Raw genomic sequence first — 27880 nt, 5'->3', positions numbered from 1 at the left:
CGAGATCAGTCTGGTGTACGAATTATGTGATATTCGATGTTTATTTCGATGACTAATAATCTAATAGCTGACCACCGCCCACACGAGTGCAATCGCCACTCAGCTTTGACACTTCAGAGTAACCTATTTGTTCGATATGAAACGTATCTTATCTATGAGTGTTAAAACTTAATTTTGTTCACGCAGGTCACTGTCGCTGATAATAATATCGCACAATAAAAATGATCAAGTGTGAATCGGTCTGCGAATGACGGAATTTGAGTTGTTTTACATACGAGTAACTGTTGGTATACTTTTACATAAATAACTGTACATTTTACAAGTAATATTATCTTATCATGAGTCTCAAAAATGATTTTATTCATACTTAAGTCATTATTGTATTTCCCTCATATTACTTATTTTCATGCCAAATTGACAATCTCAAACGACCTAACAATTTATATTTCAATTTGCTTGGCTTAAATATTTGGATGTTTACGTCCTCGTTATATAAAAATATTCCCGCCGCGAATTATTATGGGCGATAGATAGGTACATTCTTAAGGGGTACGCTAAGTATATATTATAGATTTATATACGAGAGGGCGTCATAAGAGGATTCCTTTTCCTATTGGCGCCGCCGGTAAAGACTGGAAATGTTTCAATTTATAACGGGAAGTCAGATCTCGTTTCAAATCATGCTATCGTTACACTTCTGGCTGCCTTTTCAATTTACTAACCGTTTATTAATAGTCACCTAAATATTAGTTATTAAACATTTTTTTTTCTTTTCTTTACAGGAGTGATTCGCAAGCTGAGGATTAACTTACACGAATGAGGATAATAGTGCTTTCGCGCTAAACAATAAATACAAACAATTGCTTTTAGGCGCGTTTTAAATCTCTAAAATTAATGATAATTTGATTAATAAGTCAATTAGTCGTACCGCAACGTAGTGTTGCGCCGTTGTCGATACGCGCATATCGATAGTAGTCCGCGCCGGGCGCGTCGCTGTCGCTGCCACAGTCGGTGCTTGCCGGAGTCGCCCGACTCGGCCGGCACGCCCCGCCACAGCCGTGGATAACCTCGGCCAAAGTCCGCTCCCGGTGAAGAGGCTGCACGAAGCGCTGCAGAGTGCGCAAGTGAAGCGCCAGCGTCTCTCCCCTCCCTACCCCGCGCCCCCCTCCCAGCTCCACCCGATTCACCAACTAGCCGTGCACCAGCACATCAAGGTGCAGCAGAGCATCGTGCAGCAGAGTATAGTGCAGCAGCATCAGTTGAACCTGGCGCATCAGTCGCTGCAGAACCTGCAGGCACAACAGAGTTTGCAAGCGGCTCAGCAGAGTCTGCAAGCAGCGCAGAGCCTGCAGGGAGTGCAAGCGCTGCAGGGGCAGAGTCCCACGGCGACGGGCGGCGCGGGAGTGCCGCAGACAGCGGCGACGCAGGGCGCGCTGGTGCCCCCTCAGCAGCCATCACCGCGGTCCTCCTCGCCGCAGCACAAGACCATGGAGCTCGCGCTCTGTCAAAGCATGGACTCCGTCAACACCGCAACCACTGAGGAAGAGGTAAGAGTCATTTTTATAAGTAGAGTCTAATATAAGAGTTGAATTTAATAATCTTTTCATACAATGATGGGTACACCCTGGTGACTTGTTGAGGCTTAATATTCTTTGAATTTAGGTTATGGTCGAGGTGTTCATTTCACACTTAATGTCAAGGTCAGAAATATAGCTGCCATGCAAGGCAAAATCATTCCGTAAGGCACATTATCGTGGAATGCCTCTTAAAACAAGATGTTAATCGCGTTACGGCGAAGTTGCTAAACAATAATTAATTTATTAAATAAATGTGTCGAAATGGAGATAAACATCTTAAAGCATTCACGAGCAGAACTTAATGTACCGTATTAGTGATTTGTCACCGTGCAATTGTGAGTGTCAAGGAACCGGCATCGCGGGCGCTACAATAGGGAAACGCCGTATATACAATAAGCATTCGCTAACACAATAAAAGGAAATTTTCCTTGCGACGACAGCAGCTGGGGATCGAAAGATTACAATACCGTTGCGCGTTGTTATAACTTAACCCTTATTCCATTTCATGAAAGTCTTTTTCAGGTATTTCATTCAGTATCGATATGTAAGCGACAGCCCTAAAGGCAGTGAGGCGCCATGTCATGTCCGGGCCAGAAAATGGCAGTTGTTTTATGAAAACATTTCAATATTTTTGAATGCCGTTGCTAACCAATTTCGTAACCTTTCACTACTGTTCACGAATGGACTGCAGCACGTCACTTTTCATTTAAAAAAATATCCGTCCGTATTTAAAAACGTTTTAGGATATTTAATGATATATTTTATTAATAACTTTAAAGTCGAACTGAATTTTACAACTTTTGGTAAATTCCGGGTGAAGACGTTTCTTACAAAAGTCTATTTTTTGTTTTATTTAAAAAGCCTCCGCGTCTTTTTCAAATGAGATTAATTTATCTAAAGGTTAAACGTTAAACGTCAAAAATCATTTTGTTATGTTAGGTGAGGCTTGTAACGCGTGTCCAAATAATTTGCCATACAAAAATATCGACAAACATTTACTTCCCTTATTTTTCACTCGGATAAACACATGCCTTCGCGTACAGGCAGTTAGGGCAAGTGGCGCGGGGTTCGCTTATACACGTCTCCGTGTATAAGCGAACACCGAACAAATGAACTCTATGACCATGTTTTAGCGTTTTCCGTTAGGGCAAACAGTAACGCAAAATTGTAGTTTTTAGATAGATTTATTACATGTTTTAATCAAGGGAAAATTTCATGAAAAGAATACACGGAAACTAGACTATACAAATTTGCAAAGACAGGCAACAAAAACCTTAAAAGGTTAAATTTGATTAAAAAAGGAATGACGAAAACATGTTTAATATTAATTTATATTTAGTTTTATGTCGTTATGCATACCATATTAGTATAGGTAATAATTATTTGTATAAAATAGCTAGTGATATTGGCGAGGAATCTGACGACCGAAATTTTAAACAGGGGTATAATTTCAGAGTAAGTATTTGAGATAAAATTGCGCGATGCTAATCTTCAGTTGCAAGTTTCATGCGTCGCGCCATATCTTTGTCCTCTTCTACTTTCCTGGCTTACGCCCCCTCTTTAAAACATTATCCTTCTCTCGTCAATCGGGTAAAAAACTTGATCTTGTCGCCCAGTCCGTGCAAGCGGCGGAGGAAGTGTTAGCGCGGAGACAAATGAACTCGACGACAACGCTTCAGCGCTTTCCGCTCTCATCTGTCCTTTATTAAGTGAATCTTTTATACCTGCTCTTTTAATAACATGACCTGAATTGCATTTGTATTTTCACTGCCGGAGCGTCTGATAAACGTATCAACAATTACTGTTACAAATTGAAGGGAAGGCTATTTCAAATGTACCTATCCGTGCGCCTTTACCTTTAACGGTGTACTTAACGAATTTTACACGAATGAGTTATAGCTTTTTTTTTTCAGAATCCATAACTCCCGCGGGAACAATATAGGCCTTTGTCCTTCAGTAGTAGTAATAAAGCATATTTACTTACTTAGTTACTTACACCTGCATGAAATAAGATCTTTTTTGGGCAAGTGTGATATACACATTTTCCCTAACTAACTGTGTTAATTGCTGTTCCGAGGTTGATGGAACAAAATAAAAACAATAGTTGATTAACAAGTAGGGAACAAATTAATTAGCCGCAAATGCTGAAAACGCCGGTTTAAATATTCCTCGGCATCTTACAAGTATTCTTTCCGCCTGTGTTTCTTTAGTGACATCTATTTCAGTAAAATCTTCAGTTCTAACTATTAATAAAGTACATAACTTGCTAAGTCACCGTTTACTCGTCAAGTTATTGGCCGATCCGTAAATTGGATATTGGGTTGAATATTTCGTGCAGATTTTCAAAGTCCGTTAAAAGTGACGGGCGTCAGGTCAATTATATTAGCGATTTTCCAGCTCACCTCGACGTACCAGAGTTTGCGTGGCAAAAGCAATAAGTCTTAATGTCAAGAGTTTCAGTACCTAATAATAATATGTAAACTGTATATAAACTCAAATTTGCCTTGGTTTGCCTCGCATTTAGGGAAATATCCGTACACTGAGCACTTGAGCATAACCTATTGAAATTTTCTACTTGATCTCGTCGTACCAAGCAGTTGTGTCTTTTTCTCTTTCCTTTTCGTTACACTCTTGACAGAGCGGTCGTGGTTATCATTTCAGTTTAGATTATTGTAATCCGTCATTTGTATGCGGGTACATTGACCGCATTTAACAGACAGTTTATAATAAGTATTATATGGCCGAAAAAACTACTCTTAAATCGTTGTTAATCCTTTAGGTACTTAGACCGTTTGGATCTATTATTAGTTAACACTTTCACTTCGGTATGGGGTCGAAAGACCCTATGCAAAAAATGCTTATTTAGGTGTTAAATGTTAAGATCTCTCGATTCTCGATTAGAGCGTGCCACCATAATGGCTTGTTTACATTAAATTCCAGTTAATGCAAATTATTTACCTGTGTACATTGTACGCCTCATGTACATAGATAGTTATGCTATTATGTGTTTGCAGAGCACACAAGAAGGATGGGTAAACTGCTGGTTTGCCACAGACTACCTAATAGTTTTGAGCAAACCCTTACTACATATAGGTACTTTTATTTCACATATAGGTACTTTATGTAGTACATGTTTCCAGATATCTGTATAGTCAGGTATTCAGAATGCCAACATGTCTGTTTATACAATTATATAATGCCTAAACGTCAAGGCAAAATATAAATACAATTCATCCTATAATTTGACCACAAAAATAACTTTTTTTTAAAAACTAAATGCCGAATGAATACCCGACCCGACATTATTTAGAATACCTAGAACTAAAACCTGGTGACAAAGGGTTCTATTTCTGTACTAAGGGACAGAAAATAACTCACGAATCTTCACAGTAAAAAACCGGACGGACAGGTTTTATTCCTTGCGGAGGACTTTCTTTTATGTCATTATATACACAGATTAGGCATTCCATACATTGCCTAAATTAGCACGGCATTCAATTGAATGATTAGGTATTCTTTATAATGACTGTATAATTTGTGTAAGTAAATAATACTTTAGGTTTCGAGGCTACTCATGTTATTCTACGCGTCGTTAGGTACTATTTTTGAGTCTTCACGAAAGGCGACTTGTTCGTCTTTCCTTGTCATTCAGTCTATTGCGGGACAGAACTCGGTTTTGTGGGACCCAATGGGCGAAATATACTAAATTTTCTCGTCCAATCCTTTGCAAAAACTAAAATAAAAGCAAAGTTACGCTAAATATAAACTAAACCAGAAAACAGTTTATAGTATAGAGCACATTTACGCGCGTACCTCGCCCCAAGTATGCAAGTTACCGTCCGCGTTGGCATTGGCAAGATAATGTTAATTTCCCTTCGCTTTGATGTGGCGCCGCGCAGAGTAAAAGGTTTGTAAGCGCTAGGTTAGACCCTTTGTCTGTGATGATTTTGATGGGTGTTAGTAATTAATTCGCGTTTTCATGGTCATTTAGTTAAAGCTCTTTGATGGATATTTTCTTAGTGGGCAATCTTTTTCCTTCGCCTTGTTATAGCGGCTGTAATAAAAAAAAATGTTTATTATAACATACGCAGTTCGCTTACTCACGACACCAAGCCCCAAGCATGCGAGTTACCGTCCGCGTTGGCAAGTTAATGTTGATTTCCCTTCCCTTTGATGTGGTGTGCAGGGTAAAGGGTTGGTAGGCAGAGCAGAGGCACAACACAAGGCACTGGGCCTGGGCGCGACCCTTTGCTTGTGAGCAAACCACCCGAGCGACGCGACGAGGAGCGCCCTTACCGTCTTTAACATTAAATATTATCCTAAAACAATATGAAGCGCGGGAACCATTTTTGAATTGTGTTCATGGCAGCTCGTTATTATGTAACTACTACTAGTAAATAGTAAATAATAAGTAGTAAAATTAAATTTTCAATTAAACCCTTCAGGTGGCATGCATAATTTTAATGTTGTTGGAATTTAAACTTTCTGTCAATTAACTAAATTTCAAACAGATATTGCCGCTACGCTACAGGGATTTGCCAGGGAAGGGCTAGGTGTTTTCCGAAATAAATCAAAGTCCGCGTGAACTTTGCTCCTTTTATAGCGGCCATACCAGATTTGCCCACTTTTAAAATGGCTGTCATACCTAATGTAATTTTTAGTAACAGCAATATGTTTATTTTCATTTGTGGCTTTAAGTCAGAGAAGGGTCCTTATTCTTCATGTGCGATGAGGACCTTTCTAACAGAATTTCTGTTGGAATGTTAGATAATAAGTACCTACCTTATTACGCTTGAAACATACCTAAGGGCCCTTCTGTGATGAAAAACCACATTTATGTACTTAAAGCTCCTGGATTTATTTCTTGATTTAAAATGATCACTGAAATGACCTAAATTCATTTACCACATACTTATTATACCGAACCTTTCATGCACACTTAGCATTGCACAAGAAATGTCTGTAGACTTTGAATAGGATTTTCGCTGGGTCGGCAGTGGTATTTGGAATAGGACTAAACTGAGTCAACGTTTTATCTTGCCGCCGACTCAAACTTTCACGCCTAACTATTCAGAATAGGGAGACATAGCGCAGTACCTACCCTTGTTTTAAAACAGTGGGGAGATTGTTTTTAAAATCGGAATTAAAAAAGATATCACCTTATTTCTTCGAATATCCAACAAAACCGGTTTGCTACGGTAAACTCTATAACTCCTGTTGTGCCAATACCCATGACTTACAATCGACATAATATTAAATTATCATAAAGGTCAACAATAAATAGCATAGAAAAGTTCACTGTATTAGTTATCAGTACCTAATTGGGAATCATAGAAGGTAATTTTATATAGGTAATTTGGCAACCTACATTATAAGGTACAATCCAATTATTAAAATGAATAATGGGTCGGATATATACATAAAACAAGGACCCATTTTTTTACTTCTTAAGAAACGGTTAACATGTTGCATACTGTTCTTAGTAAGTGTGCTTGATTGTAGATCAGGAAAGGCGGGGTGTCTCGCCGCGGCGCCCCGTAGTCTGGCGCCGGCTAGGGGTGTCTATTTCTGTGACAACAACTGTCTGGATGCAACTGCAACTACGATCGCTTTTTGATAATACCCTTTACATCCTCAAAAAATCAAATGTTCATTGCGTATCACACAACATATTATTAGGTTGAACTATCATACTTGTTTAAAACTAACACGCATAGAAATTTAATTACACCTAATTCTTTTAATTATCCTGTAATTGAATTACAATAATAGTGTCAAATAATTAGTAGGTTTTGTCAATGGAATTTAAGCATTTTTAACAAATCTTCAAATCAGATGGAGTTCCTCAAGTCAAGTGGACTCTATTTTAGCCTAATCGTGCCTTTTCAACGCCATTCTTTTCACGTGTATTTTATTTTATTTATTCATTAGCAAATTCGGGTAAAATGGGTAAATAATGTAACTTAATCGCACTTAAACTATCGTGAGACATATTTCAAAATATTTATCAGTACGGTTTTTACTCACTATTATTTTTAGTCGCTTTTGGCGACATGTTTCGGATTCTTTGGGAATCCATCCTCAGGCACGACGAACAACCGCCGCGGACACTCGTGCCTGAGGATGGATTCCCAAAGAATCCGAAACATGTCGCCAAAAGCGACTAAAAATAATAGTGAGTAAAAACCGTACTGATAAATATAATGTAACTTGTTCATTGTTCAACTAGAACGGCGGTGTACCTAATCTATATCATATTAATAATATCCATGAATTCTCCACAAGTGATTCTAACTTCGTCTGTCAGGTGAGTAGGAATTTTGCAAGTTGTTTTTGTTTTTGAAGATGCTTAGTGATAAATTTAATGTTAAAGCTTTTCTTTAAGTCTGCACTTTGTCATGTTCAATGCGCGCACGTTGTTTAAGGATTAGAAAATTAAACCTTTGGAAACTTATGACAGTGAAAATTGCTTTGTAAAAAGATATCCCGTCGTGGAGAAAGCTTTCTTCATATGGTTTTAAGATGCTTAATACTCGTAGTTTCTAAATTATTGTAAAGCCAGAATAAGTATGAAAAGATTTACGTAGTACATAATATATATATATATATATAAAAAACTGTTTATTTTTCATAGGGAACAAGAATTACAACATTCTTAGCTCTAATCTTATATTTTATAAGATTATTAAAGATAAGATAAGATTATATATAAATATATATATATATATATATATATATATTTTGTTTTATATATATTATATATCACCATCATATTCTTCCTCGCGTTGTCCCGGCATTTTGCCGCGGCTCATGGGAGCTTGGGGTCCGCTTGGCAACGAATCTGAAGAATTGGCGTAGGTACTAGTCTTTACGAAAGCGACTGCCATCTGACCTTCCAACCCAGAGGGTTACCTAGGCCTTATCGGAATTATTCCGTTTTCCTCACGATGTTTTCCTTCACCGAAAAGCGATTGGTAAATATGAAATGACATATAAATATTTGTGTATGGATATATATTAGGTACGCATCTTTTGAATGTGTTTAACACCCACCAATACTTTTTATATGGTAGTGAAAGTCCTTGGTAAATGTCTCTGTCTCACTAAGTTTTAATTTTCTTTTTCTTCCTTAAATCCTTTAAATGAATAAATGATTTAATGTCTGAGAACAAATGGAGACTAGTACCTATCACAGCTTACTAATGTTAATGACTGGCTGCAACTTATAGTAATGCGTTTTAGCTGACGTTAACTATTGACACCGTTTGTAGAACAAGCAACTCGTCATTTGTTTACACGGAGGATAAACTAGTCGGGGGATTGGTCGCGCGCGTTGTCGTGAGAACCGGATAGCGAAGACGGTTGTACGGTTTCCTGAAACCCTGCGCCGCTGGGCAGGTGGTCATTCACTTTTGTTTCATCGCTGCGGTTTAGGAAGTACCTTCGGTTACAATATCGGCCAATAATAAACACCTAACTGTTGTTTATAAAGAAATTATTAAAATGCATCTTACAAAAATGACTAAACGTGAACGTCGTTCTAAACTTCATAATTTCATAGAATATTGACGTTTATGATAACACTTGCACACTGCAGAGTTTAATAGCTTATAGAAGGACTCTGTCAAGTGTAAATTCCTCTTAGATGGTCCAGTTGATATCGTTTTGAAATTATGTTTCTTTCCATGATCCTATTGACATATATTTAGGTGTTATATTTTTGGCCAGTACTGTAACATATTATTAAACTATTGCGTTCCTGTATTGTAACAATATAGAACACAATAAGTATTTTTTCCTCCTTGAGCTGTCGACATTATTGCTCTGATTACAATCACTGAACTGGCTGAAAATAGTGGAAAATATGTACATTATTTTTCCTTACCGTTCACACTTTATAGAAATGAATGGAAAGCGATATTTTCCTATTATTCCAGCGAGTCGTCGAAACAAATATTACGACTGTCAAATGTTTTCTTATGGCTGGAAGGCTCACTATCTGAGGGCGTTAACCCGCAGTGTTCTTATTTTCTCTCCCTTCTGTTTTTCCAATATTCGAATTTCACAATCAAAGGAAAAGTATCCGACATTATTTTCTTCAGAAGCGGTCAAAGCGTCTGAGACGCTTACTGGAATTGGATAATAGGCCGGTGTCGTCTTATTTTGGTAATGTTTAATGGGACATTTTCCTCAAATTTACTTTTCTTAGATTCTAGGATTGTGTTTTGCGATTAAAACTTTTATACTGTTTTTACTGTTTGAGTCTCACGGGAGTTTTATAGATAATTTTTTATAGTTGCTTTATTTGTAAATATAATAAGGAAAAAAATGCACCTTTATCCACGTAGGTATTTATTCTATTTATACTTGACACGAGTATGTGAGCTAGTTTTGTATGGCCGCTTATTATTACAGTATGGCTATCCCAGTCTTCTCTCTACGATAAATAATATTTTTTTCTCATGTCACGACTGTGGAAAAGGGTGGATCACTTTTTATTGTATTGTGTTTCGTTGCTATAGTTATATCTTCCTTAGAAGATGTAAAAGTGATCCAACCTCTTTTAAATCATGGTTTCTTAGTCTTTAGTTATAAGGCCTCTAAGTTTTGTTGTTGAAAAATACAAAAAAAGATATAGGTCCCATTATTTATTTCGAAACATTGCCCATTAACCTTTTTAACCGCTTGAACCAGCAATACGCTTAGAAAACATATCACTTTCACGCTCAAAAGTTTAAAGCCCCGCAAATAATACGCAGATCCAACAAATGCTCGATAGGGTAGGAACCGAGAGAAAATGATTACCGCACTCGATGCCGAGACAGCCAAGAACGATTCAGTGAAGAATTTCCACCAAGTGGAATATAGACACCTCGGCCGCTTCAACAGTTTGTCCACCTAATTTGTTCGTCGGCGCTCGACTGTAAAAACAAATAGCCCGCATTTCCCCTTCCAGCCAACAAAGACAAACCTATTTTCACGGAAGGAAGAAAAGAGAGGGCGATAGTTTTCCCGCTTTCGCATTCACCGCGTGAATGAGCGATTGCTGGTTACGTTCAGGCTTTTGTCTAGTTCAGTTCGAATCTTGTTTGTTCCATGTTGCAAAGAGCCTCCTTTGTCCATTAGCAGAAAAATTAATCGATGTTTATCTGATGTTACCCGGCTTAGAAAACTCGCGGGAAACTTTTAATTGAATTTGTTGTTCGATTTTGGCTTTTTGACAGGAACCGCCTTTAGAATTTTTTTGGCACGCTTTAGGAAAGTTCACTTTCTTTAATTTACCTGTCTACGCGGATCTGTTTTGAATTTGGGTTGTGTAATTGGACGTCTGTCAAATATAAAATAACTGTGTATTGAGCGTGTGGATGAGCGAAGTTTAATGAGTTTTCTCGATGTTGGATCCGTATTTAAAATATGATCTGGGATTACGTACAATAATTTCGCAAACAAAATGTGAACATTTTGATCGAAACTACTAATTCCCGACAGACTTAACTTGCAAAATGTCAGCATTTACGAGTATCATTTCAAAGTTGATTAATACGACCGTATGAGGCTACAATCTCCGCAGCACCTCATAGTAGCTCATGTAAACACCCCAGCCATGCAATAACTATCCCCCCGGCGCGCCCATTGTGAAAATGCCCCACTCAGTGTACAGACTATGACAGATTCACCGACCCACCTCCTACGACTATTATGTTAATTCCGAGTCGTTTGGAATGATAAATAAAATAAGCCGCATATTGAGGACGTGTTACATATGAGCTACAGTTAAATGGTTCATATTCACTACCCCCGTAATAATTAATTAATTTTAAGTTTCGAAAATTCGAAATAAATAATTGAATTGAATTGAATTGAATAATATATAGCACTTGGTTTGTCTAAATATTTGAGTTGCTAGATAAAAAGTGAAACCTGTTTTTTCTTGTTTCCGTTCGTCTGTTCTTCTTTGTTCGGTCATGTCATGACTATCCCACTACTTGGTCAAGTATGCTGTATGCTGTACATTTTTGCCTGTATTACTTATGATGTGTAATTTCACAATATCTTTTACCTGGAAAGATGTAGTTTTAGTGGATATTGCATTAGAAAAAAATAATCTTTGTAGCTGTCGCTGTCGCTATTTAGCGATAAGAGCACCTATTGTTTATTTCTATTTAAGTTGCTGTATTCACTGTACTATTTCGTATTGAGATGTGACCTTTTTTTCCTTTTTTCAAATCCTATGTGATTAAATAATACAGGTGGCTTTTAACGCGATCGCCAGTCTCCTGCACGGTAAAGTGGGCGCTAAAAGGGGAGCTTGCCCACCTATAACTGTTTTCCGATGCGCTGAACACAGCCTCCACCTTTGCACCTCGGATTACCTACTCTAGCCTTAAAAATAAAAGGCAGTAATAATGTATCGTTATAATTACCCATGTCCTTCTTTTGCACGGCTTTTATTGGAGAGTTTTTTAACGTTTAGGTTATAAGATTTAAAAAAATAATTATATTATTACATTAGCCGTTCTTGTTATTTATCAAAAACCGTCTAGATACCCAAACATCACTTTACATTAAATATTTATTGTGATGTAAGTTAATATTTAATAAATTTATTAAAGATTTATTCCCTCTCAACCAGTTTAATTCCTTTGCAAAATTTACATAGTATTAAATAGTTGGAGTGAGGGTGGAGTAATTAAGAGTAAGGTAGTCCAGTCGTCGTACTATTATTGTACAGGCAGCGTTGGCGGTCGGCCAGCTCAGACTTAAAGCTTTATAAATCGCTACAATATTTTATTACGCTGATTTATTATTCCGAAATTCATACGTTGCCGTAACAACGTTGTAAACTGCATTACGTTGTTAACCGTTGATCTATGCTTATGGAACCACTATGAATGAACATTGCTGAATTCTGTCGCATGATTAAAAAGTTGTGAATCAGAAGTCTTTTACAGCGAATGCTAACGGATTGTGACAGAGGCAAAGTTTTACGTTGCTTCATAAGCCTAACAGTTCATACGTCGGGGTATTAAACGGGACGAAAAATCCGAACAATGTCGACGAAACCGAACGAATCGTGGAACTATAATCCAGAATGCAAGGCGGGAATCGACGCCCGTATTGTGAGCGGAAAATCGAACTTGAATGTCGCAAGACGAAACGCTCTTTGTGCACAATCAATGGCCCCACGATTGCTGATAACTTTCTTTGCAGTCTAGGAAGTTAAAGTTCGATCCCGCTGATGCGGCGTCCATTTTAAAACGGCCTCTCTCGCTAAGGATTCGATAACAAGCAGAGATTATTTCTCTATTTTATTGCTCGATTGCACTGGTAAATGAACTTCGATGTTGAACTGTATTTATGAAGACGATTGTTCTGTTTATCAAGACCTATTTTTTATATTTTACGGCTTGAGTCTCTTTTTGTTATCTGATAATTCAATAGATTTTATCCATTTGTCGATCACACAACTTTTGGTGTTTGTTTCGGTTTTCGGTAGTTAACGTTTCAAAATTTGTAGACTAATTAAATTTGCTGTTATCAGATCGGGCTTAAATTTGACGTGACTTCGGAGTCTTGTATTATGTTTTTGTTTTCCGTTTTATTTATAGATTATTTTTAGTTTTATTAATGTGGCTATAATCTATTTATACGACAACGTGTATTTGTAGGTCGTTTATAGTTGGAGATCAAAACCGTTATTAACCCAGATCCTTTAATTGGCGCGAACAGGACAGCAGGTATAGTGCCACGGTTTACTGCTTAATTATCACGAGTCTATTATTTCGACCGAGACGCAGTTAAAGCCGACAATGGCAATGTCCCCGTAAATTTCCAAGACGTAGGTTCCGCTTTCGTAATTTGTTAACAGGAAATTGTACGAGGTGCGATAACATCGAAGCCTATCAGCGGGAACAATAATTCAGTGTTACCCGTAGGAATTAAGTTCGCGTTGCGGTCACGTGCGGGGGTCTTCTTATATGAAATACGAAGGAGCTCATCGGTCGAGCTCGTTAAGCGGAGGAGCGTGCTTTTATTACAGCGAGGCGTGCGCCGCGACGTTGGCACTTGAATATTAAAAAGCCTACTGTGGGTCATGCATATCGTCCTCATCCAGCAAACAGACATCGGCCACTCGAATGAGCACGGTGCGCCTATTGTTATGCACGCTTGTCATTAAGTATAACGAGTCTTGGCGCGAACTCGGCAGCACAAAGAAACTTCACAGGAGACTTGGTTTCATATTCGCCTGAGATTTCAAACAAGGGCGATGAAAGTATTTTACTACTACTATAATAAATAGATATCTCTATTTGTTTTTGGAACTAGATAATGCTTTGTAATATCTTCGATTGTCTCGTGACTATATCAATCAACAGCTTATGTCCGTCCTAAGCTTCATAATACAACTATTTAAGTTCTATGCTATTTCCCCACTTAGTGCTTGAAATGATTATTGGGTCATCAGTCCCGCGGGTCATCTATGCTATACGCTCTACGTAAATACTAATAAAAAAACTGACAAATTACTTTCGCACGACCCCACTTAGTTTACAATGCGCCGAATAGCTCAGTGTATCCTCAAATCCTAATCCGGACAGGATATTCGGGACGTGAGCGCAATGCGCAGGATGCGATAATGAGGCGGTGGAAAATCGCAGCTTTGCATTTCGCGCGGTACATTAGCTGATTACCCTTGATTGTGTATTGTTTTATTTACCGCGGTTGTAGTCCCAAACGCTTATTCGAGTGACAAACAAGAGAGGGTAGAGTTAGACCAAGCTGAGTCTGCATCGAATTTGATAGCACAGAGCGTGGAAGTGTTATGATAAACGTCGAATGTCTATGAAATTATGACGTTTAAAATAACACTTCCACAGTCTGTGCTATCAAATTCTCTGCAGAATTAGCTTGGTCTAAATCTAGTGTTTTTTATAGAGTTAGTGGGGTCTTTTGGAATGCCTTATTGATGTTACATATTTTTATTTATTAATGTGTCTAACTGTGTACCTAAGTAGTTTCGTGCAGCCATGACAGAAACTTTCCCATAAATTCGCATACTTTTCTAAGTAAATAAATAAAATATTCATTTAATTACTAGGGGCAGATTACTTATGTATATCAATTCAAATCTAGATAAAGAGAATAAATTTACATATTTTAACCGTGCATAAGCATGCAAGTGGTAGCAATTTCACTATAATAATTATTTAATATCTAATAATAGAACAATTATAACTTGTGCTCGTACATCAAAATGTTATTCTAATTTCATCTCTCGGTAAACAGCGTGCACCGATCGTCTCGTTTCGCCTATTGTCGGCGTTTACAAATTAACAAGCGTTCAATATGTATGTGGGGGTAAGACGCTTCGTGAGTTCAGGCATAGAGTAAACAATGTTCATGTAGATTCGCCACGCTCGAAGGAAATATGCTGGAGTCCGTGTAAGCGCCGCCGCCGTGCGTGCGCCGACTTTGACAGAACAACGTTAGGGCGTCTCATTGTAAACGTCATATTTTCATTGTATTTTCACATTAATTGCCACACATCAGAGGGCCTACTGCGATTATCGTTATTTCGTTATCGGCCTTTCTATCGTTCGAATATGCAAGAGCGAAAACTAAATTTCGGTTTTCGAGATAGGCGATTCTTGGGAAGGCGGCGATGCTAAATGTGTACTTACTCGAGCGGCGTAGAGACCAATTGGAACCGAAAGATTAGATGATAGGAAGAAAAAAAGGTTATATAGGTATAATATATTTTTTTAGCGAGCAGGAAAGCGTCTACAGATTTTTAAAATGTAAAAAAAACCACCATGTGGAGTTATTCGAGCGCGTCAGATATTGGTAGTGTCTGTCGCGCAACATGTCGCTGATAACAAGGGTATGTTCATCTGCCGGTTTACATGGTCAGGGTGGTTATACGTAAGGGAAGAAAATTCGGAAATTTACTCGAGCGCGTAAGATAATTAAAGGGGTTCTTAAATGGACCCTACAAAAGTGTCTATTTCAATAATATGACGACTTCAGCGATCCGTAAGCAAATGGCACAGTTACAAAGTAGCAAAGATGCAAAAAATAGCTAACTAACTATACATACTAAGTATATTATACTATACTCGGGCATTCTGCTTTCGTATGTCCGGAAGTTCTCCTTTACAGGTCGCAATTCTCAACCGATTCTCGTGAAATTTTGTGACCAAATTCTATGATAAAATAGAATTATTTAGTCGATTCGGTTTTTGGAAATTTTGAGACATATTTACAGAATAAATAGCAAAAAATGCAGAAATTTTCTTTAGGCGGTATTTAGATATTTCGTTATTACTCGAGAATAAGTAGCCAAAATTTCGTCAGCTTAGCTAGTTAGTCTGCAACGATTTTGTTAGCATACGTAGTGCAAGTGTTATTTTAAACGTCAAACTTCTACGAAATTATGACGTATAAGTGACACTTGCACTGCGTGTGCTATTAAAATCGTTGCAGACTTCTCTTGTTGTAACTATAAGAGCTATCATGGCGCATTTTGCAAACATTCGCAGCTTTGGAATAGGGAGGTCCCTGGTTCGATCTCCAGTAATTGCATGCTGGGACATAACTTTTTGTATTTTTTTACACTTAAATTTCGTAGTTTTTAATTTTTTTATTTTACTTTTTAAATTAAAATTTCGTATTGTTGATTAATCAAGCGCGGGCTAAGCGTATTCTTTTTATTTTTACAAGCTTTTATTTACTTATCCCTAAAAAATATGTTTTTTTGTCATTTAAACTTTCTTAATACATTTACATTTATTCAGCTTTAAGCTATGCTCGCGAGGTCGAGGTACAGCTCACAGAGCCACTAGTTTAATCTGTGGTTCAGCACGCGCGTTACGCCGAGAGAGGAGGGTTAGAGTGGCTTTCGTGCCATTGCATGTGATATATGTATTCTACGGGCTTGCTTTTTATGGTACAGTTTAGAAGACGAATACGCTTGGTGTTTAGATAAAAGAGGTATTTTGCACGTTTACATTGGGTCGACAGTCAATGACGCTATTCATTTAGCACCTTACTCGATCTTAACGGCCCCATTCGAACTTTAAGATACGTCAAATATTACGTCTAAATACGATATGGATTAGATGTCAGTGTCAAAAGTGACGTTTTTTTGAAGAAACGCTCACTCTCCCTCCCTCACTCTTTACCACCATATTTGTAATAATAAATTAAATTAGCTTCTAACTTATATATCAAATTTATTAAGTAATTATATTTGTACGTATATTTTATATTAGTTATACTTCCAGCCTCCAGTACAGTATCCAGCCGGGCTAGCACACGATTGGCGCGAGAATATCTCGCCGCGACATAGACTACCCGTCCCTCTTTAATTCATACAGTTAGTAAACGACGGGTAGTCTATCTCGCGGCGAGATACTGTCGCGACAATCATGTGCTCGGCCTACTGCATGTATTATTTTTGTATCATCGTGTTATTTCCAAAGACTATTAATACCTACGTAAAAAAATTCTTGTTTAACCTGAGATTTAAGCCATTTCTTCAGATATACATGACATAGAGATGATAATTACTTAGTTGATAATATATTATAAAACCTTCAAGCTTACTGCACCTAATTATACGAGCTGAATCTATGATTACTTGATAAACACAATGCGTATTGCGTTGCATTAAGTAGTTAGGCACCTAATATACCTACTGACACTAGCCTTGATGCAACCGGTGCGTGAGTACACGTAATTACAATGGTCGATCCTTATTGTGCGAATTAAAATGCGGTGTGCATCATCGCAGCATCGCCTGACTATCGATGCATTGAGGTCATCGCGATTGCACTTAGGTCGTCTAATCTACATGAATATTCGAAATGATTAACCTATATAACCCTAGGCGGTGCATAGACAAAAAATGTTTAATAATAATTACAACAGAGACTATTTTCATTATTTATTGCAGGGCTTTGGTTAAGAGCGGATTAAAAACGTCTTATTTTCATAGAAATTTTAAATATATTAAAACGGGTCACTCACTTATTTTAAGTCGTAAATCTCTCGACATGTTTCACTCCGTACCGAGGAGTATCATCAGGAATAAATTTGACATTATTGGTGACATTACCACACTGTCTGTGCAAATACCATGCAGAGTTCGCTTGGTCCGACTCTACCAAAAAATACTTAGAAATTAAAAGTCCGTATATTATATGGTGAGTTGTGGCATCTTCACCAATATTATCATTCAATAAGTATTAACGACTTGAAAATGCACGGATGGAATAAGCAATTTCCCTTCAGAAGTGTGGATCGGCATATATTCCATTCAACCCTCTTAGGAAATATGTACACTATTACCTTTTTTAAATATCAAAATCGCAAAATCTAACACTTGGATTTACCCGAGTTTGAAGTTAAGCGACTCATTATTTATTATTATTTTCTGGATTTCTACGTTTATACCTAAAACTAGTAGGTACTATCGAACAACTTGATTCCTGAATCCTGACCCACTGTGAAACCTTTTCACATTTACTGCGTTATTGGCATTACATTGATTTAAAAAGTAAAATTATGATGACACTGTGTAAACGTTCTATGGTGGGTCACAAATCAGTTTGTTCGATTGTACATACTTTAGCCTAGGTATATCTTTTATCCACCTGAGAGACATATCGGGTTGGCTAACGATCTCAGATCACATACTAATGATTAGTACCATTGCACAGAATGTCAAATGACGAATTTACTCGTAAACGTTAATGCATAAATGTAAGGTGGTATAATAGATCGTCACTATCGTCAGTTAAGAGGTGCAGAGTTCAATATTGGAACACCAGGTATTTCATATAATTTAGTGATTTGCATAAACATTAAGTATTTACACACTCATCAGGTTCATTTTTGAAACGATGTGGTTTTAATTATGATCTGCATTTACCAAAGCGTGACTGCAGTTGTAAATTTGTATTCCATTTGGTGTCAGGATAAACTAAAAGCCCAATTGATCAAAAATTCTGTTTAATTTTTCATTGCATCATGAACATGGTGTTAAATGTATTTCATTACATTACATACCTACTTATTTACTAATTACCTATGTGAAAAATTTTGAATCAGTATCTGATTACCAATATTTTAGAACGCTTTACTGAACATGGTAAGACGTAAATTATGTTAACAACTGGTATTAATTAAAAAGAATTTATTGATTACTTGAATAGAGTACTACAGGCGACGCAATGGCCATTAGCTAACTAATTAATAATTCTGAACTTATTGTGCGACTCGTGACCCAGCCCAGGCCTTTCAAAAGGGGTAAAACGGTAATCCGAGCTGTGGTGATAATCTCACGTAGCATTTCGGATTAGGTACACGAAATCACTTAATTTGAACAGTATCTATAAAACAGCTATAGCTACCAATCGCGTCAAACAATTATTAGCTTCTCGCATCCTTCTAGAATTAACACCTGTGGGGTATGGACATTACTTATTTTAATTCTTGCCAATTAGACTCGTTCTAATTTACGAGAATTATAATAGGCATATTACGGGAATTATTATTAATTCTATTTTCGGTACAAGGTCTCTTGCAGAATATTGTTCGAAAGCGTTGTTGTACAACAATGTTAAGCAAATTAGTTATGTTAGTTGATGGGAGTTTGAGGTAATTAAATATTGCAGAGGTGACCTTGTCATTCATGCTCAGTTACGCCTGAGTTTACATTTTACTTGAACTAATCATAACTAGTAGTTCACCTCGCCCCGAACTGAGAACTCGCGGTTCACCAAAAAGATAGATCAATTGAATGCACCTACGTAGTCGGCAATGGATCGAAAACCGCGTGCGATTTATTGCAAGGTCTGTGAAGCCCTTAACTGATAGATTTAAGTCACGATAGAGATTAAAATAAACTGTATCTGTGGTAAGTCATAATCTTTTTTGTCAAATAATTATATTATGTTGATTTTATTTCGTATATATCTTGCTAATTATTTTAAAATCGTAAATTAAAAAGATTAGTATAAGTATTATAAATGTGTACAACGACGCTTTCATTTTATACCAAACTCGACACTTTCTTGCAAATAAGATGACCAGAATAGCAAGACCCCGCACAAGAAGCTTTTTGGCCTTCTAGACTCTTCTGGCTCCATAACCCCTTGATCGAGCCTGCTCATAATTTAATGATTAAAATAGAATGCCCCAACTACACGTTTACCTAATTTCATTTAAGTTAGAACAAATTTACTTAAGTTATTGTCCATCAAACTATCCTCTGATAGTTCAGCTTAAAAACATCGAAATGTCGGGATGTGCCCCTTAGCCAGTTGTGAGTTCCAAGTTGAATGTTCACTTTGCTTCGCTCGCTCGTTCGATTAAGATACTGTTAGTGAAGAATATGCAGCGATGCTCAAGTGTCTGTTCCTTTATAAAGTAACACTCGCAACAGACGCTCGTCTCGCCCGAAGCTGGTCCCTAAAGCGCCGACTGAGATCGCTAATTTAAATTTCTAACATGAACTTGAATTCAGCGCTGCCCTCACATTTCGTCGTATCATCTGATTAATATTTAGTAACAATGTATAATAATAATAATTGATGATTGATGTTTGAAATACGACGTGTCTTATCTAAGTTAGGTTAAATGTAATGTGTTATACTAAGCGAATATTTTGTTGACAATCTTTTAACAGTACAAATGAACAAGTTTGGGAACAAATCAAATTATTTTATTAAATATTTTGATTTGTGTTTTTTAAGTAGTCACACTACTATATATAAATTAAAAACTGTAATAGATGTCATATATTAAAGAAAAAGTGACGAAGCCCTCCAGCGCCTTCACCACTGGAGGGCTTCGTCACTTTTTCTTTAATATATGACATCTATTACAGTTTTTAGTACAAATGAAGTTCTTATAGTTATTTTACTTGCCTAATGCTGAACACCGTAAGTTTTAATCGTTACTTTGCAAGAAGTTCTGTCGAATAAATAGGGAACAAGGAATAAGTAAGATGGGGTCAAAGTATGGCGAAAGATTTATGCCACTGATTATGTTCATAATGCGCTTTTCACGTTTTCTGTTTTGTGACTTTGTCCTCTTTATCGAGATTTAGATAATAAAAATTAAGTGCCGCTATCGTCTTCTCTGTAGTTTTATTGCCGGAATTTTTGATGAATGATTTCGCATTCATTCAAATGTTCTTTGATTATAAAATACAAGCAGACACTGTAGCGTTATAAACTTATCATTTAAGTACTTGGTACTAAATATTGTGCTATTATAATAAGGCTTTAGTGACGTGCTCTATGACAAAACTTACGTCCAGATATCTCACTACGAGACGGTGTGAATAAGTTGATGAATGACTTATTGTGTTATTACTTATACTCTTAATATGTATATGTGCTCATGTTCCTTAAGAGTAAGATATTTAATCTGTAAAATTAGATTAAACCGTTCTTGTAAACAAATCAATAAAAATTAAGCTCTAAGAAAACATTCTATACTGCGAATACATTCCTTTTCCTGGAATATCTCCCCTAATTTGAATAAGTAAGAAATTCTGACAGGATCCCTTCTATTATTTAGTTACACAGACATAAGTGCCCCGGATCAATTTGAGTTATCATATGAAGTGGTTCTCGTTGCGGAATTCATTTCCAAGAAAACATTCCGTACAGTAAAGACATCTCCTCTTGTATATATCGAATATCGCCTAATTGTCGTAAGTGAGAAATTCTGACAGGATCTGTTCGATTATTTAGTTACACAGATATCAGAAGTCGGGATCGTTGGCGCGGGACCAACGCTGTGTCGCTGCCGGTACGACCGTTTCGTTTTATTTTATGCTCTCATCAAGACCTAGTAATTTACAACCAGAGCTAGGAAATAGACCACCTAATTGGATTCACTGTCTATCTGTATCCTATTACAAGCCGCGATGTGACACATCCGACTTTGTTTGATCGCCTGCAATATGCTGTTATGGTTTGCAAATGTATTTAAATTTTTCTGTGGTAAATTGTGGCAAACAAGCATACATGTTCTGTCTGATCTTAAACGGCATCGCAGTTCAAATTAATAAGCTACCAAGTACAGCGGAACACACAATCAGTGATTAACAGACAGAGATTTTTCTAGCACGAACGTCATTTTTTTAGTGCTTGGCAAAATAAAAACATCGACAATCCTATTATCGATAAGTACCTACGTTAATCATTTTCCATATTTCTGCCATGCACCCATTACATAAGTGAAATTAGAAAAATCTTTTATAAAATTTATGCGGGTTTTTTTTAAAAGGCAAAAAAGCCAATGATGATGATATTATACATATATCGTTGTCTGAGTATCAATAACACAAGCCGTCTTGAGCTTACTGTGGGACTTCAATCTGTGTAAGAATGTATTAATTATGTCTTATAATATGAGATATCGATGAACTAAATCTCGGAAGGAAGTTACTAGCGTTGCCTCGTTCGTGCTAGAAAAATCTCTATGTCTGGTGATTAACTACCTAATATTGTTTAACAGGCTATATATATAAAATACAAAACTAACAATCTCCTCTATTTCTGTAAATTTTATGTAAACCAGTGTTGTGTACAATGAAGTGATTACTACTACTACTGCCACAATTCTTAGCCGTACCTACTTAGTTTGCCCGTTGTTGGTTCGTTTGTTGAATTCGTGTTGCGTTCTCATTTTATTGTATTAAACTTAAGATATGCAGAACCATATTTGCACGAAACATGATCAAGTGGATTACCGGTGATATACTAGTACATAATTATATCTACATAGGTAATTCCTCTTTGCGTAAGCAGGGTAGCAAACAACCCCTTTATCTGGGCACACAATTCATCTTCAACATAATTTTCTACAGGATTGAATGGAATAAAATAATAACGGAAATCTGAATATCGGACGCTCCGTATGCGGGCCTCATTATGTAAATGTGATCCCTCATGTATTTTGTTGATAAAATTGTAGGCACATTAAGGTAGATAACGAGTAAATAATATTCGTTAAATTATAAAGAGCTTTATATTAATGTTTGTAAGTTAATTTAAAACCAATTACGGTTTAATAATTCTGCGTAGGCAAGTAAGCAAACTATTATCTTCTGTAACTTCTGTTGGTATTTATGATTTTGTTGGAGGCTTAAATAATAATATTATTGAAGGGCAGCTTAAACGAAGAAGGTTTTAAAACAAGGCCATTTAGGGAGGTATTAAATGGCGTGGTTACCATGCAATTCCTTCGTTGAAGATCTACCACTACTTAGTTAATAATATTTCGTACACTTGTACTATGAAAGTTATGTTTCTGATACGCCAAAGAGATATACATGTTACTAACGAACGTAGGTAGCTATGAAAAATAGTTGTAGGTCGCTGGAATCCAAACCGTTGTTGAATGTCCATTCGCAGGCCATTCGCGGGGCGCAGCTCGCAGCAGCGGCGCGTCTAAACTCCCGCACAACGTAATCGAGCCCGAATACGAGCGCGTAATTGCTTATTTGCCTCGCGATTGCCTGGCCCCGGTAAATATGACCGGGCTATGAACGGCTGATTTACCAACAATCCGATATGTGGCATATGTTTTCCGCTGATATCACCTGTTTTTAAATTAATAATAGCCTCGCAAATGTATAGAATCGACAGCATTAGTGCTTACACTACGCATCTATAACGCAGATAATGTACAAATGTACTTATATATAGGTATAAGTAAATATCATTCAAATATGAAAACGAAAACGCGTAATATACTCGTACGTGACTGTAAATATCTAGATGCCAAGTTCCGCTATGGATGGTTTTCCTACACATAATTAACGGATATCAAGTAATTGTGAAAAATTGTGTTTGTTAGCTAACATTGCTGGATGTATTTTAACCTACCAATTTGGTTTATTGGGTTTATCGTTCAGACAACTATCGTTCCTGTTGCAAAAACTGTGTGCATACCAAAACAACAATCATTATCATTTCTTCCGGTCTGAGTGCAAACAGACCTGCTTACAGTTGCTTACAGAACTCGTCTTTCCAGGCGCTTCAGTATAATTGTGAATATTGTGATCTCCGAATAAGCATAGCCTGTTATGGATCTCAAAACACTGGTCGCATAGAGCATTGTACTTGTGTAAGATGGAAACATCAGCTCTGACTCTTACTCCGCCGATGAGAAATGCTCCATAAACGCTGTTTTTGCACACACCGATTGTTAACAAAACGAATCGAGCAATCCGCTTACTCTGCTTTAGCGATGCTCTGAGCATTTGCTTGCACTGTTCTGCCTCGCAACATAATTTCGGAGTGTTTGTACTTAATACAATGTGAGCGCTCACTAGTGTTTGCAAAAGTTGCCGGCTAATGCTATGATTAAAATGTGTAAAATGTAACGTTCATTTGGTGAGTTTGATTTGATGCCATCATTGCTAAAATTTAAATTAGGTTTAACATTTCGGTTGATTCGTTATTTACTTAGCTAGTAATCATGTGTAGGTACTACCTATAGTACTTATAACTAAACATATTACTAATCAAACAGTCAAAGAAAATGTAATGTAAGTAATTAAGGTAAAATCGTTTAATTTTTTTTACAAGGAGACAGTTGTTTTTTAATCTCTCGTGCTTAATATTGATACCCGATACCCGAGCAAGCGAAAAATCCCAAAATTGACCCACGAGCGTAGCGAGTGGTTCGTAAATGGAATCTTGAGCGTTGCGAGAGTTTCAAGGCACGAGGAGGGTTAAACAAATTTTGCCACCTAGTGAAACACAAAAATTTTCACCACACCGACACATGGAAAATACTAACTGTAACATATTAAACAAAATCACAGCAAATCGATTCAAAATGAATGTTATTAAATATTGATCATTCAAAATCATCATTTAAAAGTCAATTCTACCAGCAAACATAAGAAAACAACTCAAAATTTGTATTTGATTACTTTGCCTCACATGTGAATAAAATGCAACTTTCTTTTTCGAACAATCAATCTAGAGAGCCTTTACCAGCTGGTGTGGTGAAAAATTATACTTTACAGTGTTCGGAAAAGTTGTACATATTGTGGGAGGGGAAATTATACACGAAACGAAAAACGCGACTGCGCCAGCCTGTGACGACCCAACGAAAGCAACGACAGTGTTCGGATGTCGTGTTTTTCTTTAATTTCGTACAATTTCGCGCTTCGCTGTTGTTTAGACTGACAACAGACACACACTCGTTTACGAAACACACATATAACATAATATAACTACACAAGCAACTGAAATGTTCCATGCGCCGTTATTTATTTTATATTAAATACCTCGGATTTGCAATCTAATCATTAATAATTGAATGCAAAGGTTAAGCTATTTGCACACCTTGCATTGGTTTATTTCATACGTAAACATCGGCTTATTACAGGCATGCGCGGCATAAACACATTCCCTGTTCCACTTACTGGAATTGCCAGCATTTCCAACGTCATTTTCGCATCGTCCCACCTTCCCTTGTTATTTAATAAAACAGGAATATTGTAAGAGCACGTTTAGTACACTTTGTTGTTTTCTGGAGCGCTCTCAGCATTCCGATGCGTTATTAACGTTTTGTTATTTGCTTTATTTATGACAGATGTATTTTAACGCTTTATTGCTGTTACTACAAACCGTATTTATTAAACTTTTGTCTTCATTGTTTCAAGTTTAGAAACTAGAAAGGAAATTACAGCTTCTTGCAAAAGTTATTGAAAATTTCCTCATTCTTTAGGAAATTTAAAAAGTCAGTTATAAATAGCAAAGGTACTCCTGAATGAGTACTCGACTTTTTTGCTATTAATTAACGAGTTTGTTGCGGGGGGAGTCAGTCAAGCGCCTCCGGCGCGGTGTCCGAACGACTTTGATTCTTTGATAATAAAAATTAACCCAAGAAAATTAAAGAAATCTGCGGAAATTATTCGTGTAATTTTGAAAATTGGTGTAGTTGTCCAGATGAACATACTAAAAGTTCTCGGGGGTGGGGGGTGAGCTGGGGGTGTAGGAGGGGGGGGGGGGGTTGAAGGTATATTTTTTCAGATTTTTGCTCGTATCTCGAATATCTGTACGAATAGCATTATAATTACTTCGAACAAAAGTTTTTACATAAAATTTTCTACATTATATTTATTTTTACGCTACGATCAATACTTTAGGAGCTACAGGGTGTTTAAGTAAACAAAGAGATGAAAAATAGACGACAAAAGAAAACGTCGTTTCTTCGTAGTTGTTCATCATAACTGAAATTTTTAGTATAGAATAAGCAAGTTGAGTCACCTGCTGATCAAAAATAAAAATAAACCAGCCAAGAGCATGTCGGGTCATGCTCAGTGTATGGTTTCGTACTTCCGTAGTTACCCGCCCGGCAAATTATACTTTTTGCAAAAACTCAAAAATGGCTTAACCGATCAGGTTTGCTATAGTTTTTCTTGAAAGTCTTTAATAAGCTTTACTTTCACGATTTTTTTCATATTTTATGGACCCATGGTTCAAAAGTTAGACCATATAGTGTGGGGTGTCATTGGATAGGTCTTTAGATGGTTGGCAGTCCTCAATTGTGCGTTTCTCTAGAAACTTCCTGCCTCGCACAGCTAAACTGTGGAATGAACTGTCGCCTGCGGTATTTCCGGACCGATATGACCTTCAAACCTTCAAGAAAAGAGCGTATTCCCATCTTAAAGGCCGGCAACGCTCTTACAACCCCTCTGATGTTGCGGGTGTCTATGGGCGGCGGTAATCGCTTACCATCAGGTGATCCGTCTGCTCGTTTGCCTCCTATTTCTTAAAAAAAAATATATGTTTGTGAGTCCCCTTCTAACTTTTCAACCACGAGTCCAAAGTTTTGGAAAAAATTGTGAAAGTAGAGCTTAGTAAAGAATTTCATGGAAGAATATAGCGAATCTGATCGGTTAAGCCGTTTTTGAGTTTTTGCAAAAAGTATATTTTGACGGATGGGTAACTACGGAACTCTACACTGAGCATGGCCCGACATGATGTTGGCCGTTTATTTTTATAATTGATCAGCAAGCTACTAAGCTTGCTTATTCTAAACTAAACATTTGGGTTATGATGAACAACTACGAAAAAACGACGTTTTCTTAAATCGTCTAGTTTTTATCTTTTTGTTAATTTAAACATCCTGTACCCTGTACCTCGTAAAGTATTAATCGTAGAGTAAAAATGAATATGACCTAATTTGTAGCAAAATTTTATGTAGAAACTTTTGTCCAAAATAATTATAATGCTATTCGTACAGATATTCGAGATATGAGCAAAAATCTGAAAAAAGGTACCTTTAACCCCCCCCCCCCCCCTACACCCTTAGCACACCCCCCACCCCCGAGGACTTTTAGTATGTTCATCTGTACACCACAAGGTATAACTGTACCAATTTTCAAAACTACACGAATTATTTTCGCCAATTTTCGGCTTAATTTGACGTAGCTAAATAAGCGGAAAAATTTAGAAATTTTGATCAATCAGCTAATTAGTCCAGTTTGGCAAATGTTGAGTCAGAGTTAGCTTAACCTTTACGGGCTGTAGTAAAATTTGGAGCAAAGACGGCTCTAAATTTACGAACGGCAACTTTCGCAGTGTAAATCCTCATTTCACTATTTCTGTTATTATTATTATTAAAGTGTCGGCTGTTTCAAACCATTGGTAAAACTCACAGGTTACGTCCATTACAATTTATGTCTATGGAAAGTTTGATAGCTTCATACTACGAGATAACGGATATAAGTAAGTATAACATTCACAGCGCCAAATATATGGTTGTCAACTGGTCCTAAATGTATAATTTTGAATGTCCAAGAAAAAAAAATAGAATTACATAGTTGTCTTGTTACACATATTATAATTTAGTAAAATCCATAACATACGACAATACAAAACACCAGACGGTCAAACCGACGTGTTTGCAAACGTTTCACAATCGTTGTGAATTCAGCAATATTGCACAAGAAAGAAAACAACATTGTGTTTGTAACAATGCCCTGAGAATCTCAGCTAACACTCGCTCGTTCTCACTACTGTGCGGGAACGTGACGAGAATTTATTTATTTGACCAATCTCTAGCTAAAGTTTTGATTCGAATTGTCTATTTGAAAATATTTTTATTAACATTTTATAAATAAATAAAAAACGTATGCTAGAAAGTATAAGTAATTATTAAGTATGTTACATTCAGGACGGTGGACTTCGTTTGTAGTCGTCGAGATTAGTAGTTCATTTTAAAAACGTGACTGCACTAATATGGAAGTTGCACTCTCG

General features: G+C 36.9%; 1 protein-coding gene across 1 annotated transcript in view; it reads left to right on the top strand.

Annotated features, from left to right (window-relative positions):
* Positions 1–27880, top strand: part of LOC134744936 (protein couch potato) — a 216745-nt gene that overhangs the window by 10673 nt on the left and 178192 nt on the right. Inside the window, exon 2 of the mRNA XM_063678884.1 lies at positions 783–1547. Within this exon, the coding sequence (XP_063534954.1) occupies positions 1488–1547 (60 nt within the window). The 5' untranslated portion in view covers positions 783–1487. The remainder of the gene's footprint in view (positions 1–782; positions 1548–27880) is intronic.

This window comes from Cydia strobilella, chromosome 10, assembly GCF_947568885.1.
Source record: "Cydia strobilella chromosome 10, ilCydStro3.1, whole genome shotgun sequence".
NCBI lineage: Eukaryota > Metazoa > Arthropoda > Insecta > Lepidoptera > Tortricidae > Cydia > Cydia strobilella.
The sequence above is the reverse complement of the archived record's forward strand: the minus strand, read 5'-3'. Positions and strand labels throughout refer to the sequence as shown.